Source organism: Gorilla gorilla, chromosome 16 (genome assembly GCF_029281585.2).
Source record: "Gorilla gorilla gorilla isolate KB3781 chromosome 16, NHGRI_mGorGor1-v2.1_pri, whole genome shotgun sequence".
Classification (NCBI taxonomy): Eukaryota; Metazoa; Chordata; class Mammalia; order Primates; family Hominidae; genus Gorilla; species Gorilla gorilla.
Window position 1 is genome coordinate 41497861 of NC_073240.2, and position 17262 is coordinate 41515122.

Sequence of the window (17262 nt, forward strand, 5' to 3'; positions counted from 1 at the left end):
TAGAAAATTCAGGTGTGGGCCAGGCGCAGTGGCTCACGCCTGTAATACAAACACTTTGGGAGGCTGAGGCGGGTGGATCACTTGAGGTCAGGAGTTTGAGACCAGCCCGGCCAACGCGGTGAAACCCCGTCTCTACTAAAAATATAAAAATCAGCTGGGCGTGGTGGCGCATCACATGCCTGTAATCCCAGCTACTTGGGAAGCTGAGGTATGAGAATCACTTGAACCCAGGAGGCGGAGGTTGCAGTGAGCCAAGATCGTGCCACTGCACTCCAGCCTGGGCGACACAGCGAGACTCTCTTTCCAAATAAAAAGAAAATAAAAATAAAATAAGGTGGCAGTACCAGCCACCTTATGCTGGGCGAATCGCTTAAATTCTTGGAGTCTCTGTTTCCACATCTAGGAATTGGTGCCAGTAGTCCTTGACCACCTCACAGGCTTGCTTTCAAGGTCTCATCAAATGAGATAATTTATGTGAAAGCACTTTGGTGTCACAGAAATGTGAGGTATTATCTTGAATGTTAATGAATCGCTTACAGCTTACAAACACAAATGAATCATTCCTTTTGACTTAACAGGCACCTAAGTAACTTCAAAAATCCAGAGCTTCAGCCAGACAGCTTTGGTGAAGAGTGATACTGAGGGGACTTGGAGATACTGAGAGGACTTAGAGACCGGCTGCTAGATCCACCCAGAGCTGGTCAGGCCCTTGGTGAAGAACAACTATCTTCAAGTGAAACCAGGCTTGGAAAAAATAACTTAAAAAAAAAAAAAAAAAAAAAATAGGCCGGGTGCGGTGACTCATACCTATAATCCTAGCACTTTTGGAGGCCAAGGTGGGAGGATCCCTTGAGCCCAGGAGTTCGAGATCAGTCTGGACAATGTAGGGAGACCCTGCCTCTAAAAAACCATAATAAATAAATAAACAAATAAATAATGTGGTAATATATTGAGGCTACAAAAAAATTTTAAAAAGGCTGGGTGCGGTGGCTCATGACTGTAATCTCAGCACTTTGGGAGGCCAAGGCAGGCGATCACCTGAGGTGAGAAGTTTTGAGACCAGCCTGGCCAACATGGTGAAACCCCATCTCTACTAAAAATACAAAAATTAGCTGGGTATGGTGGCGTGTGCCTGTAGACCCAGCTACTCGGGAGGCTGAGGGAGAAGAATTGCTTGAACCTGGGAGGCAGAGGTTGCAGTGAGCCAAGATCACACCATTGCACACCAGCCAGAGTGACAGAGTGAGACTCCATCTCAAAAAACTGAAATAAAATAAAAAACAACAGGCGGCTGGTCGCAGTGGCTCACACCTGTAATCCCAGCACTTTGGGAGGCTGAGGTGGGTGGATCACCTGAGGTCAGGAGTTCGAGACTAGCCTGGCCAACATGGTGAAACCCTGTCTCTACTAAAAATACAAAAATTAGCTGGGTGTGGTGGCACGCGCCTGTAATCCCAGCTACTGGGGAGGCTGAGGCAGGAGAATCGCTTGAACTCAGGAGGCGGAGGTTGCAGTGAGCCAAGATCGCGCCATTGCACTCCAGCCTGGGCAACAAGAGCGAAACTCCATCTGAAAAAAACAAAACAAAACAAAACAAACAGGCTCAGTACCCAACCTCAAGGCCCCAGCACCTGGTCTAGATATAAGAGGTTCTGGGAAAAGCCCCCTTTGGAGACAGCAGACTACATCAGGCACACTTCAGATCCAGAAATGGCCCCCAGATGCTCACAGAATCAAGTGTAACCACCCTAGGGCCTAGAGGCCCAAACACACATTTCTCAGATTCATCTCCTGCGACCTCCTCAGCAAACCCTAGGCCATGCCCATTCCCTGTCATGCTAGGCACTCCACATCTGCATGCCCCGGTTGCTCCTTCAAGCCCTTGTCTGTCCTCTGTCCTCAAAAACCAAGTCTTCTTAAATTTTTAAGGAACAATGTTGATGCACCACCTTCTAGGGTATAAAAGAAATATGTAGCTAGTGGTACCAAGATAATAGCTAGCTTAAAGATAAAATAGCCTTTTCCTTGCAGTAATTTATATGCTATAATATAAACTCCCTCCCAGAAAATGTCAATATTAAGTTTCCCTGGTAGTTTTCCTGATAAATAGACTTAAGCTTTGAGTCTTGAAAAACAATCAAAATGCATTTTCAAACATCTGGCTTCCCCAAGTAATAACCTGCCAAGATGAATGAGCTACACACCCTTCAAAGGGCTTCAAATGAAAGGTAAGGCTGCTACAGACAGAAGAGAAAGACAGGCTGGACATGCTGACTTATGCCTGTAATCCTGGCACTTTGGGAGGCCAAGGCAGGAGGACTGCTTCAGCCCAGGAGTTCGAGACCAGCCTGGGCAACATAGGGAGACCCCATCTCCACAAAATATTTTTCTAAAAATTATCCAGGCGTGGTGGTGCACTCCTGTGGTCCCAGCCTGGAGGACAGAGTGAGACCCCCAGAAATACACATGTGGGCTGCACAAAAGTGGAAAGGATCTTGACTGGAGCTCTAGTCTCAGGCTGATGCTCACTCGCTGGATGGTCGTGGAAAATTTTGCAACCTCTCTGAACCTCCATTCTCCAGTCTACAAGATAAGACAGTAAATGACCATGAAGATCCCTTCTTTTTTTTTTTTTTTTTTTTTTTTTTTTTTTTTTGAGATGGTCTCACTTGTCACCCAGGCTGGAGTGCATGGCACGATCTCGGCTCACTGCAAGCTCCGCCTCCGGGTTCACGCCATTCTCTTGCCTCAGCCTCCCGAGTAGCTGGGACTACAGGCGCCCGCCACCACGCCTGGCTAATTTTTTTGTATTTTTAGTAGAGACGGGGTTTCACCATGTTAGCCAGGATGGTCTCGATCTCCTGACCTCGTGATCTGCCCGCCTCGGCCTCCCAAAGTGCTGGGATTACAGGCGTGAGCCACCGCGCCCAGCCCATGAAGATCCCTTCTAACTGCTGCAATATATTCTTTTCTCCCTTCAAGATCTTGCATAAAAACACCAGTCATATAAATCATGTCTTCCTCTTTATTCTTACAGCATTTTCTTGTATACTCTTACTGAACCTCATTCATTGCACCTCAGCGTTCACTGAGTATATAACTGTGTGAGCTGTCAGAAGTCAGAAGTGGTATCTTACTCAGCTCTAAGTCCTACCATGCTCAAAGAGTACCTTGTCCATGGTGAGGAACTCCATTCATTTGTTGATGTGAACTAAATGTTGAACTCTGGTGATCCTCAATTTTGTTCTACTTGATCCTCCACCGCCTTTCTACCCTGACCACTGCCTCAATTGAGAATCACTGATTTGCTGTTAGGTGACTCAGCACTAATGTGTCAGGAATGGAGTGAGTAAAGAAGGGGTCCAGGTGGAGGGCAGCCTCGGACAGAAGCTGGGGGCGATTCATATTTGACTTTCCAAGCTTACAGTGTAAGGAAGATGGACTCACAATGAAAACAGCAAGAACTGACTCATAGTGAGCGCTCACTCTGTGCCAGGCACTGTGCCAAATGCTTACGTGGATCAAGCCTCAAAACAATGCGATCAAGGACAGACTATCATCATCCTCGTTTTGCAGACGAGGAAACCAAGGTACAGAGCGGTTAAATATTTGCTCCAGGTCACAAACTAGGTCATGGGGCAAGTATCCAGGCAATCTGACTCCAAAGTCCACTTTCTTAACTATAACTGCTAATAAGTACAAAGGTGATTATGAAGGCACATTTACAATTCTAACATCCGTATCATGATTTCCATCTATTCTCAACACATGGTAGATGCAACAAGCAACAATTCTTAGCCTTACGCATTAAAGATAGTTATAAAAACTGTTACTTTCAATCCCAGCACTTTGGGAGGCCGAGGCGGGCGGATCACAAGGTGAGGAGTTTGAGACCAGCCTGACCAATATGGTGAAATCCCATCTCTACTAAAAATACAAAAATTAGCCAGGCATGGTGGTGCATGCCTATAATCCTAGCTACTCAGGAGGCTGAAGCAGGAGATCTGCTTGAACCCAGGAGGCAGAGGTTGCAGTGAGCTGAGATTGTGCCACTGCACTCCAGCCTGGGGGATAGAATGAGACTCCATCTCAGAAAAACAAAAACAAAAACAAAAACAAAACCTGTTACTTTCGGCTGGGCACAGTGGCTCATGCCTGTAATCCCAGCACTTTGGGAGGCCAAGGCCAGAGGATCACTTGAGCCCAGGAGTTCAAGACCAGTCTGGGCAACATGGTGAGACCCCATCTCTACAAAAAATACAAAAATTACCCTGGCATGGTGGTGCACACCTGTAAGCCCAGGTACTCAGGAGGCTGAGGTGGGAGGATCACCTGAGCCCAGGAAGTCAAGGCTGCAGTGAGCTATGATTGCACCACTGCACTTCGGCCGGGGCAAAGCGAGACCATCTTTAAAAAAACAAAAAACAAAAATAAAAACGGTTACTCTCTTTATTAAATTTATTTATTTATTTATTTTTTGAGACGGAGTCTTGCTCTGTCGCCCAGGCTGGAGTGCAGTGGCACGATCTCGGCTCACTGAAACCTCTGCCTCCTGGGTTCAAGTGATTCTCCTGCCTCAGCCTCCTGAGTAGCTGGGATTATAGGCGCCTGCCACCAAGCCCAGCTAATTTTTTGTATTTTTAGTAGAGATGGGGTTTCGTCGTGTTGGCCAGGCTGGTCTCGAACTCCTGACCTCAGGTGAGCCCCCTGCCTTGGCCTCCCAAAGTGCTCGGATTACAGGCATCAGCCACTGTAAGTTTATTTTTAATATATATTTTTAGCCGACTCTTGCTCCTCTCTGGAAAAACTGTTATTTTCTGCACCAACTTCCTCTCTAGGAAATCATCAGCTGATTAAAAAACATAAAACTTCTCGGCTGGGCACAGTGGCTCACGCCTGTGATCCCAACACTTTAGGAGGCCGAGGCGGGAGGATTGCTTCCATGACCACGCCCCTGCACTCCAGCCTGGGCGGGAGAGGGAGATGGTGTCTCAAAAAAAAGGAAGGAAGGGAGGAAGGGGAGGAAGGGATGGAAGGGATGGAAGGGAGGGGGGAGGGAAGGAAGAAAAATATGAATTTCTAGAAGAACTGCCAACGTTAGCCTCTGCATTTCAAAATGATGGGCCCCAGGAGCAAGAGACAGAAAAGATGGAAACAAACAAGGTGTGGGGGCCCTAAAACCGCTTCTCTTCACATCTGTTTCCTTAGCACCAGGCTCAGAGTTTGACACACAACAGGCACTTAATAAAAATGCTGTTTATGGGAAATGTTTCAACCCTCCTCTAAAACACTCATGGAGAAAAGGAAGGGAAATGAAAAAGAACCAGGCAGAACACCATCAAGTTTAATTTAATAAAGGTTCAGTGTGGGCTGGGCGTGGTGGCTCACACCTGTAATCCCAGCACTTTGGGAGGCTGAGGCAGGCGGATCACAAGGTCAGGAGTTCAAGACAAGCCTGGCCAACATGGTGAAACCCCGTCTCTACTAAAAATACAAAAATTAGCTGGGCGTGGTGGTGGGCACCTGTAGTCCCAGCTACCTGTGAGGCTGAGGCAGGAGAATCGCCTGAACCCGAGAGGCAGAGGTTGCAGTGAGCCAAGATCGTGCCACTGCACTCCAGCCTGGGCGACAGAGTGAGACTCTGTCTCAAAAAATAAAATAAAATAGGTTCAGTGCCTTGCCTGCTCTGGGCAAGGCACCAAGCGCACAGCATTGCTGCTTTCTAGAGTCAGGGCTGCAAGTGGAAAGATGGAAGACTTCCTACCTACCGGGTGGGAATATAGGTCAGTATGACCTTTCTGAAATGCAATTCTGCATTATAAACCAAAAGCTTGTAAATATATTTACTCTCAGTCTAATAATTTCACTACATCATAAAATATTACTGCCCAAGAAAATAAGAATGCATGTTCATCAATCACTCAACAAAGATTTATTAAGCATCTACCAAGGGCGAGGCATTGTTCTAGGTGCTGGAGACATAGTAGTAAACAAAACAGAGGAAGTCCTTTCCTTCCTGGATTTTTTACATTCTAATGGGAGAGCAATGGTAAGCAAATGGGCATGTACTATAAGGTGTAGTAGTGAGATCTACTTCGAAATAGCAGATAAGGGTGTGGGGCTAGCTCATTTAAATAGGTGGTCAGGAAAAACCTCTCTGAGCAGATGATATTTGAATGGAAACCTGAATTAGGTGTGGGAAATAGACAACTGCCCAGAGAAAGAATTTTCTAGCAGAAGGATTAGCAAGTATAAAGACCCTGAAAATCAGGAATGTGTTAGGTGAGTTTGAAAAAAATCACAGGAGGCCCACTTCACACTTATTAGGATGGTTATTATCCAAAGAAAACAGAAAATTTAAGTGTGGAAAGGATGTGGAGAAAATGGAACTCCTGTGTATTGCTGGTAGGAAGGTTAAATGGCACAGCCATTGTGGAAGCCGGTATGTCAGTTCCTCAAAACATTAAACACAGAATTACCATATGATCTAGCAGTTCTCCTTCTGGGTATATACTCAAAAGAACTGTTTTTGTTTTTGTGACCCAATCTCACTCTGTCACCAAGGCTGGAGTGGAGTGGTTCAATTCACTATAGCCTTGACCCCCTGGGCTAAAGCAATCCTCCCTCCTCAGCCTCCCGAGTAGAGCAGCTGGGACTACGGGCGTGTGCCACCACAATGAGCTAATTTTTTCTTTTTTTTCCTTTGTAGAGACAGGGTTTTGCCATGTTGCTCAGGCTGATCTCAAGCTCCTAGGCTCAAGCAATCCTCCTGCCTCAGTCTCCCAAAGTGCTGGGATTACAGGCATTATCCACCACACTAGAACAGGAAATTAGAGTAGGGACTCTGCCAGGGATCTTAGCTCATGCCTGTAATCCTAGCACTTTGGGAAGCCAAAGCAGAAGGATAACTTCAGGCCAGGAGTTTGAGACCAGTCTGGGCAACATAGCAAAACCCCATCTCTACAAAAAATTTAAAAATCAGCTGGGCATGATGGTACATGCCTGTAGTCCTAGCTACTCAGGAGACTGAAGTGGGAGGATTGCTTGGGCCCAGGAGGTTGAGGCTGCAGTGAGCTGTGATCGCACAATTTCACTTCAGCCTGGGCAACAGAGTGAGACCCTGTTTCAACAACCACAAAAAATTCATAAAGTAGGGACTCAAACAGATTTCTTTCTTTTTTTTTTTTTTGAGACGGAGTTTTGCTCTTATTGCCCAGGCTGGAGTGCAATGGCACAATCTTGGCTCACTGCAACCTCCGCCTCGGTTCAAGCGACTCTTCTGCCTCAGCCTCCCTAGCAGCTGGGATTACAGGCACCTGCCACCATGCCCAGCTAATTTTTGTATTTTAGTAGAGCCGGGATTTCACTATGTTGGCCAAGCTGGTCTTGAACTCCTGACCTTGGGTGATGCACCTGCCTCAGCCTCCCAAAGTGCTGGGATTACAGGTATAAGCCACCGCGCCTGGCCGATCTCTTTTTTTTTTTTTTTTTTTTTTTGAGACGGAGTCTTGCTCTATCGCCCAGGCTGGAGGGCAGTAGCACAATCTCGGCTCACTGCAACCTCCGCCTCCTGGGTTCAAGCAATTCTCCCACCTCACCCCCCTGGGTAGGTGGGATTACAGGCACCCACCACCATGCCTGGCTAGTTTTTCTATTTTTAGTAGAGACAGGGTTTCATCATGTTGGCAAGGCTGGTCTTGAACTCCTGACTTCAGGCAATCCACCACCCTCGGCCTCCCAAAGTGCTGGGATTACAGGTATGAGCCACCACACCTGGCTCAAACAAATTTCTAACCCACATTCATACTAGCATTACGCACAATAGTCAAAAGCTGGAAACAACCAAAATATTCATCAACAGATGAATGGATAAACAAAATGTGGTATATACATAAAATGGAATATTATTCAACCTTAAAAAGAAAGGAAACTCTGACACATGCTACAACATGGCTGAACCTTGAAAGCATGATGTTAATTAAGCGAAATAAACCTGACACAAAAGGACAAATATTGCATGATTCCATTTATATGAGGTTCATAGAATAGTCAAATTCATATAGAGAAAGAAAGTAGAAGAGTGGTTCACAGGAGCTGGGGGGAGGAGGGAACAGGGAGTCACTGTTTGTTGAGTACAGAGTTTCAGATTGAAATGATGGAAAAGTTCCAGAGATGGATGGTGGTGATAGCTGTACAACAATGTAAATGTACTTAATGCCAGTGAATCCTTTAATCAAAAAGGATTAAAATGGTAAGCAGTAAATTTTGCGTTAAATACATTGTTTATCACAATGTTGTAGGAAATATCAAGAGGACTGATGTGGCTGGAGCACAGTCAGCAAAGGGGAGAGTGGTGGAAGGGAATGTGCAGGACAGGCAGTAAGGGCCGCGTGGGCCAGGGGAAGGACTTCAGATTTCATTCTAAGACTGGGAGAAGCCACTGGGAGTTGTGACCAGAGGTGACAAAATCTGATTTACATTATAAAGGCTCACTCTGGCTGCTGTGTGAAGAGGATCAAGAACAGAAATAGGAAAAGGATTAGACGGTCACTGCAGTCACTCAGGTAATTCCTGAGATTACTTTGGAATCTCTCTTGAAGGTATGCAAACAGCATTAACTCACGACTTAATCCTTCATTCTGGCAGCCGTAGTGCCCCGCCTTGTGAGTGTGTGTGTAAGAATTTGGTGCTTGCTGGCCGGGTGCGGTGGCTCACGCCTGTAATCCCAGAACTTTGGGAGGCTGAGGCGGGCGGATCACGAGGTGAGGAGATAGAGACCATCCTGGCTAACATGGTGAAACCCCGTGTCTACTAAAAATACAAAAAAAATTAGCCATGGTGGTGTGGTGGCGGGCGCCTGTAGTCCCAGCTACTCGGGAGACTGAGGCAGGAGAATGGTGTGAACCCGGCAGGCAGAGCTTGCAGTGAGCCGAGATCGTGCCACTGCACTCCAGCCTGAGCGACAGAGCGAGGCTCCATTTCAAAAAAAAAAAAGAATTTGGTGCTCGCTGCTTCAGGCTCTAGCAGGAGACTGATCCTCTCCCTAGGAGCACTTCCACCCGAAACCCAGGTCCTCAACTTAAGGCTTTCCCACAAAAAAAAAAAACCACACCATGCCCTGCCTGTATCCTCTAGGGCTGGATGGGGAACAAGGAGAATGGCTGATTGTTAAATCCCCATGAAAGGTGGTGTTTAGCTCACTTCTGGCCTGCTAGGTTTGTTGTGATATGAGGGAAGAACATTTGCAGAAAGGCTAGTTCTGTGTACAGAAAGGCAGAGCTGAACTTGTCCCTAACTTCAACAGGGATGAGCAGATTTTTCTGTAAAGGCCCCCGGTTGAGAGTAAAAATTTTAGGGAGCTACATATGGTCTTTGTTGTATATTCTCCTTTGTTGTTTTGTGTTTGTTTCTGTTGCTGGATCATATTACTTCTATATTTAATTACCATATGAATCATATGGTAATTGTTGGGTCATATGGTAATTCCATGTTTAATTTTTCGAGGACTCACCATACCATCTTAACATTATCTGCACCACCAACAATGCACAGGGCTCCAATTTCTCTGCATCCTGACCAACATTTATTTCTCTCTCTCTCTTTTTACTTTTTATTTTTAGAGACAAGGTCTCTCTCTGTCATCCAGGCTGGAGTGCAGTGGCACAATCATAGCGCACTGTAGCCTGGAACTCCTGGGCTCAAGCAATCCTCCCACCTTAGCCTCTCCATGAGCCATCACACCAGGGGTTTTTTTTTGTTGTTGTTGTTGTTTTTGTCTTCATAATAGCTATCTTAATGGGTGTGAAGTGGTATCACAACATGTTTTTGTTTGTTTGTTTGTTTTTTGAGATGGAGTCTTGCTCCATCACCCAGGCTGGAGTGCAGTGGCACGATTTCGGCTCACTGCAACCTCCGCCTCCTGGGTTCCAGCAATTCTCCTGCCTCCTCGAGTATATGAGACTACAGGCACCTGCCACTACGCCCAGCTAATTTTTGTATTTTTAGTAGAGACGGGGTTTCACCATGTTGGCCAGGCTGGTCTTGAACTACTGACCTCAGGTGATCCACCTGCCTCGGCCTCCCAAAGTGCTGGGATTACAGGCGTGTGCCACCGCACCTGGCCTCAACATGGTTTTGATCTGCATTTACCTAATGACTAGTGAAGTTGAGCATCTTTTCATGTGCTTATTGACCATTTGTACATCTTCTTTGGGGAAATGTCTATTGAGATTGTCTTTTTTTTTTTTTAATTTTTTTACAGACAGAGTTTCACTCTGTCACCCAGGCTGAAGCATGGTGGTGTGATCAGAGCTCACTGTAATTTCAAACTCCTGGCTTGCCCATTTTTTAACTGAGTTGTTTGTTTTTTTGGTTGTTGAGCTGTGTTTTTTTTCCTACAATCATTTAAACATGTAAAAACCATTCTTAGCACATAAGCCATTAAAAAAAAAAAAGGTCAGCTGGGCATGGTGGCTCACGCCTGTAATCCCAGCACTTTGGTGGGAGGCCGAGGCGGGCGGATCACGAGGTCAGGAGTTCAAGACCAGCCAGGCCAAGATAGTGAAACCACATCTCCACTAAAAATATAAAAATTAGCCGGGCGTGGTGGCGGGTGCCTGTAATCTCGGCTACTCTGGAGACTGAAGCAGAGAATTGCTTGAACCTGGGAGGCAGAGGTTGTAGTGAGCCGAGATTGCGCCACCATGCTCCAGCCTGGGCGACAGCGAGACTCCGTCTCAAAAAAAAAAAAAAGGTCATGGGCCATTTGGCCCCTCAAACTGTAGTTTGCCCTACTCCTTCATTTTACATTTGGGGAAAGTCAGGTCCTGAGAGACGCAGTGACTGCCCTTGGTCTCCTGATTCTCAAGTAAAGTCGTTGCAGTGGTCTCTTTAGCTACTACTTCATTCATTCAACAAATACTTATTGAGAACCTACTGTGTGCCAGTCACCAGGTAAGGGGCTGCTACAGAAGAGCATGAATCAGATCTGGTCCTCAGAAGTAGGAGTGCAGAGGGGATTAAGGCATGAGACAAATAATCACACAGATAAATACATAATTGCAAACTGAAATAAGTGCTAGAAAAAAGAAAAACCAGCTGCCATGAAATAGAATATAAGGCAAGGCTTCTCTGAGGATGCCATTTCGACTGAATTCTGAAGGACAAGTAAAAGCAACTCAGATTAGCAGAAGGGGAGGAAGAGCATTCCTGGCAGAGGAAAATGTATGAATGAGCTAAGAAATTGTTGAGTATTGGCTGGGTGCGGTGGCTCACGCCTGTAATCCCAGCACTTTGGGAGGCCGAGGCGGGCGGATCACGAGGTCAGGAGATCAAGACCATCCTGTGAATGGTGAAACCCCATCTCTACTAAAAATACAAAAAATTAGCCGGGCGTGGTGGCGGGCGCCTGTAGTCCCAGCTACTCAGGAGGCTGAGACGGGAGAATGGCGTGAACCTGGGAGGCGGAGCTTGCAGCCACTGCACTCCAGCCTGGGTGACAGAGCGAGACTCCGTCTCAAAAAAAAAAAAAAAAAAAGAAAAGAAATTCTATTGAGTATTTTATTAGAAGTGCTAAATAGGGTTTTCAGAGAGTAGCAAGATCATTCAATTTTCTGTGAGGAGAATTGGAGAGGCTCAATAGATCAGAATGGAATAGGCTGAAAGCAGAAAAAAGTTGGCAGGCTCCTCTAAACATTCAGCTAAGTGGATGGGGGCCTGGGCTGGAGCAGTAGTGGTGGAGATAGAGAGGGTGAACAGGTTTGGGGATTATTTGGGAGGCTGACTCATCAGGACCCGGTGATGTTCTAGATGGCAGGGGTGAGAGGATAGGGAGGTACTGAGAATGACTCCAGGTTCCTAGCTTGTGGTGGTGCCACAAGATGGGGAAATCCAAGGAAGGAGCAGGTTTGGAGAGAGAATTGAAAGAGTTCAATTTTTTTTTTTTTTTTTGAGACAGATTCTAGCTCCGTCACCCAGGCTGGAGTGAAGTGACTTGATTTCAGCTCACTGCAACCTCCGCCTCCCAGGTTCAAGCAATTCTCCTGCCTCAGCCTCCCAGTAGCTGGGACTACAGGCACGTGCCACCGCGTCTGGCTAATTTTTATATTTTTAGTAGAGATAGGATTTCACCCTGTTGGCCAGGCTGTCTAAAACTCCTGACCTCAGGTGATCTGCCTGCCTGGGCCTCTTGAAGTGCTGGGATTACAGACATGACCGCGCCTGGCCAATTTTTGGATGTAGTAAGATTTAGACCGCTGTGAAACATCCAAATGGAGGGATCAAACAGGCAGATAGATACAGAGATTTGAGATTCAGAGAAGTAGTCTGAACACAAGTTAAATTTGGTGGTGGTGCTCATCACTACCACTGAACCGCACTGGACAGGGCCAGGGAGCCTTAGCAGAAGGAGCAGAGGCCTGAGCTGGACATCAGGGCATCAGGGCATCAGGGCTCTAGTCCCAATTCTGCCACTAACCACCTTCTCCGAGCTGCAGTTTCGCCATCAGTAACACAGGGAGCTTGGCCTCCATTAGGGCTTCTTTGACTTTTGGATTAAAATTCCTTCCTCTGGCCGGGCGTGGTAGCTCATGCCTATAACCCAAACACTTTTCAGAGGCCAAGGCGGGAGGACTGCTTGAACCCAGGAGTTCAAGACCAACCTGGCCAACATGGTGGAACCCGATCTCTACAAAAATACAAAAATTAGCCAGGCATGGCGGTGCACACCTGTGATCCCAGCTACTTTTGAGGCTGAGGTGGGAGGATTGCTTGAGCCCAGGAGGCAGAGTTTGCAATGAGCAGTAATCATGCCACTGACTCCAGCATGGGTAACACAGAGAGACCCTGGGTCAAAAAAAAAAAAAAAGAAAAAAAAGTCCTCCTCTCCTCCAGAATAAATACAAAAAAAAAAAAAAAAATCACGCATGATTTTCAGAGGTTCCTTCACCCAGTTCCTGGAGCCTTTCTGTAGAGGGCAAATTGAGAACTCCTAGGCTATTTGGACAACCAGTTTAGGAGTTCTTCCTTGTATACACTTTAAATATTTGTTTGTCCTCTAGGTTGCCCTATGGCAGCAACCTAGGTTGTCTATGACAGGTATTAAACCATGGTGCGGGGACACCAGGGCCTAGGTTTTTCTTGCTTTCTACCAAAAAGTGTGTTGCCATGAAGCTAGCCAGTGTATCCAAAGTGTAAATGGGAGTAAGTGCTAGAAAGGAGAATGGCTGCTATGAAAAGAAAAATAGGTAAGGCCTCTTTGAGGGTGCCACCTACTTATGCTCCAAAACAGACTGTATGTATTAATATATACATTTGCTTTCTTGGAATGCCCTGCCTCCATCTCCACATGTCCAAACTCTGCCCATTCTTCAAGGCCCCAAATACCTTCTCTCCTTCCTTTATTCCTTCTCTCAAACTAATAGCAATCTCAGCCTACACTGAACATCCACAGCACTTTGTACCCCTCTTAAGGAACTCACCATGTCTCCCTTGTATGCGTGAATCTTGCCCCCTCTATTAAAGGCAGGAGCAGCACCTGTTACCCTTTATAGAGCGGCTTCACACATATCCCTTATCTCATCTGAGTTAGAACTGGATCCCAGCCACCACTGCCCAGCTCAGACCTTGGTCTCTTGCCTAAACACCAGCCCCACCTGACCCCCTAGTGGCAGCTCTTCCATTCCTCCCACCCCCACCCATTTTCATTATGCACACTAGTGTTGAATTTTCTTTTCTTTTTTAAGAGAGGCAGGGTCTCACCCTGTCATCCAGGCTGGAATACAGTGGCAAAATCATAGCTCACTGAAACTTCCCAGGCTCAAGTGATCCTCCCACCTCAGCCTCCCATGTAGCGGGGACTACAGGCGCGTACACCCTGCCCAGCTTTTTTTTTTATATATATATAGAGAGACAGGATCTCACTATGTTTCCCAGGCTGGTCTCACACTCCTGGCCTCAAGCATTCCTTCCACCTTGGCCTCCCAAAGTGCTGGGATTGCAGGTGTGAGCCATCACACTCAGTCAAATACTTTCTTTAAAATCCAATTATGGGCAGGGCACAGTGGCTCACGCCTGCAATCCCAGCACTCTGGGAGACCAGGCAGGAGGATAGCTTGAACCCAGGAGTTCGACACCAGCCTGGGCAATATAGCTGGACCCCATCTCTGGAAAAAAAAAAAAAAAGCAAAAATAAACACAAAACAAATTAGCCAGGCATGATGATGCACACCTGCAGTCCCAACTACATGGGAGGCTGACGTGGGATCACTTGAGCCCAGGAAGTCGAGGCTGCAGTGAGCTGTGATTGTGCCACTGCATTCCAGCCTGAATGACAGTGAGATCTTTTCTCAAAAAATAGACATAAAAGTAAAAAAAAAAAAAATCTGATTATGTAACTTCTCTAATTAATAGAGAATGGCTTCCAACTGCCTTCCTCAGGAGTTCTCAACTTCAGGGTTAGAAACTCTAGATTTCAGCTGGGCGCGGTGGCTCACGCCTGTAATTCCAGCACTTTGGGAGGCCAAGGCCGGCAGATCACTTGAGGTCAGCAGTTCAAGACCAGCCTGACCAACATGGTGAAACCCTGTCTCTCATAAAAACACAAAAATTAGCTGGGTGTGGTGGCACATGCCTGTAATCCCAGCTGCTCAGGAGGCTGAGGCAGGAGAATTCCCTGAACCTGGGGGGCAGAGGTTGCAGTGAGCCAAGATTGCACCACTGCACTCCAGCCTAGGCAAAAGAGTGAGACTCCGTCTCAAAAAAAAACCCTCCAGATTTCCCACTTGGATCTTTTGTGAAATGTCTCAAATAGTTTCTCACTATTAATAAAGTACTAATTAAATAATTTGCAGGCAGGGCATAGCGGCTCACACCTGTAATCCCAGGACTTTGGGAGGCCGAGGTGGGAAGATCACGAGGTCAGGAATCCAAGACTGGCCTGGCCAACATGGTGAGACCCCGTCTCTACTAAAAATACAAAAATTAGCTGGGCGTGGTGGCGGGTGCCTGTAATCCCAGCTACTTGGGAGGCTGAGGCAGGAGAATCACTTGAAACCGGAAGGCGGAGGTTGCAGTGAGCCGAGATCATGCCACTGCACTCCAGCCTGGGCCAAAGAGCGATACTCTGTCTCAAAAAAAAAAAAAAAAAAAAAAAAATAGCCGGGCGTGGTGGTACATGCCTGTAGTCCCAGCTACTCGAGAGGCTGAGGCAGGAGAATCGCTTGAACCTGGGAGGCAGAAGTTGCAGTAAGCTGAGATTGCGCCACTGCACTCCAGCCTGGGCGACAGAGCGAGACTCCATCTCAAAAAATAATAATAGGCCGGGCACGGTGACTCATGCTTGTAATCCCAGCACTTTGGGAGGCTGAGGTGGGCAGATCACGAGGTCAGGAGATCGAGACCACGGTGAAACCCCGTCTCTACTAAAAATAAAAATTATTAGCCAGGCATGGTGGCGGGCGCCTGTAGTCCCAGCTACTTGGAGAGGCTCAGGCAGGAGAATGGCGTGAACCAGAGAGGCGGAGGTTGCAGTAAGCCGAGATCGCGCCACTGCACTCCAGCCTGGGCGACAGAGCGAGACTCCATCTCAAAAACAATAATTAAAAAAAAATAAAGAATTTAAAAAATAATAATTTGCAAACATAGAGCACTTAGAATACTATCCAGAAAAAAAAAATACCGTCTAGGACATAGTAAGCATTATACAGGTGTTAGGAATTATTAATCCTAAAATATTGAAACATGAGAGAGGTGGAGCAGATGCTTTTGATGCTTCATAGACATCCCATGGCCATTTCTGATTTCAGCTGCGGCTGCAGGGGACAGATTTGTGCAGGTTGACAGCATTTCTCAAGGGCCCTCTGGGTCTCTCTGATTTTCTGCCCCAGAGCTTCCTCTTCTCAAAAGCTCACTCACCCCATGAGCAGGGCAGCCCAGAAGTACTGGGACATTAGTGGGCACTAATTTTTTTTCCTTTTTTTTTTTTTTTTGAGGCAGTCTCGCTCTGTCGCCCAGACTGGAGTGCAGTGGTGCAATCTCAGCTCACTGCAACCTCCGCCTCCCGGGTTCCAGTGATTCTCCTGCCTCAGCCTCCCAAGTAGCTGGGACTACAGGTGCGTGCCACCATGCCCGGCTAATTTTTGTATTTTTAGTAGAGACGGGGTTTCAGCATATTGGTCAGGCTGGTCTCGAACTCCTGACCACATGATCCGCCCACCTCGGCCTCCCAAAGTGCTGAGATTACAGGCGTGAGCCACCGTGCCCGGCCTAGTAGACACTAATTTTCTTTCTTTCTTTCTTTGAGAAAGAGTCTTGCTCTGTCGCCCAGGATGGAGTGCAGTGGCGCGATCTCGGCTCAGTTGGGCACTAATTTGCATTTGATGAACGCCTCTCCTTCGTATATTGTTAAAACTACCACCATGATCCAGGGGGAGATAAAAGAAATCCTAAATCCAGCTTGATCAGTGTTTCACTCCCTGACATCTTTATCACCACCTAAGGTAGCATGGACCTCTATACCATCTGCCTTAACCTTCTGATCCTCCTGCTTTTAGCCCACTAACTAGCACATGCTGAGAAGGGCATCAGCTACTTGAAAAGAGTCAATGGGCTTGAGTGGAAAAGAAAATAGAGACAGCAGGGTCATCGGTCACATTGGCAAGGGGGCATGAAAAGGGAGTGGAGAGGCTTTGAGATCTTACTTTTCTTTCGTCCTAGGCTCTAAGTGGAAGAATTAAATCAGCCTGCAGAAGAGACTGAAATGAGGCACCTCTTGTCACAGTCAAGGCAGAAGCGGAAACGGAGGCCGAGACTGCGCAGGCGCAGAGGAGGCTAGCGTTCCTTGCTGCCTCTCCCCGCGGCCTCTAGGAGACAGGGGCCACGGGGAGAGCACAGCCACCCGGCGCGAAGAGCCCTCTGTACCCCGCTTCCTCTTGAGGCCCTCGGACTGTCCAGGAAATGTCTGGGAGCCCGCCTGCGGAGGGCATAGCGCCGACCCTCGCTCCCCGCCCAGGACCCGAATGAACCTGGAGAGCAGATGCCAGCCGTGGCCGAGGCGCTACGACAGGAAGGGCCGCCAGACCTCTCAAGATCAGCCTTCCTCGCCACCGTTCTCACCTCTTTGTCCGCTGCCTTCTCCTCAATGCCTAGCAGCGCGTACAGGTCCATCTGTAAGAGCTCCTTGGTCACTGCCATGGTTCCGGCCTGACGGATTCGTACTACAACTCCCAAGAGTCTAAGCGCGCGTGAGGACTGCCGGCTCCGAGC

At 47.3% G+C, this 17262-nt stretch overlaps 1 protein-coding gene across 1 annotated transcript in view; it reads right to left on the reverse strand.

Annotated features, from left to right (window-relative positions):
• DNAJC17 (DnaJ heat shock protein family (Hsp40) member C17) overlaps nucleotides 1–17222 on the reverse strand; it is a 41240-nt gene extending 24018 nt beyond the window's left edge. The window contains exon 1 of the mRNA XM_055363396.2: nucleotides 17113–17222. Coding sequence (XP_055219371.1) covers nucleotides 17113–17190 — 78 coding nt within the window. The 5' untranslated portion in view covers nucleotides 17191–17222. The remainder of the gene's footprint in view (nucleotides 1–17112) is intronic.
• Between the last annotated feature and the right edge of the window lie 40 nt (nucleotides 17223–17262).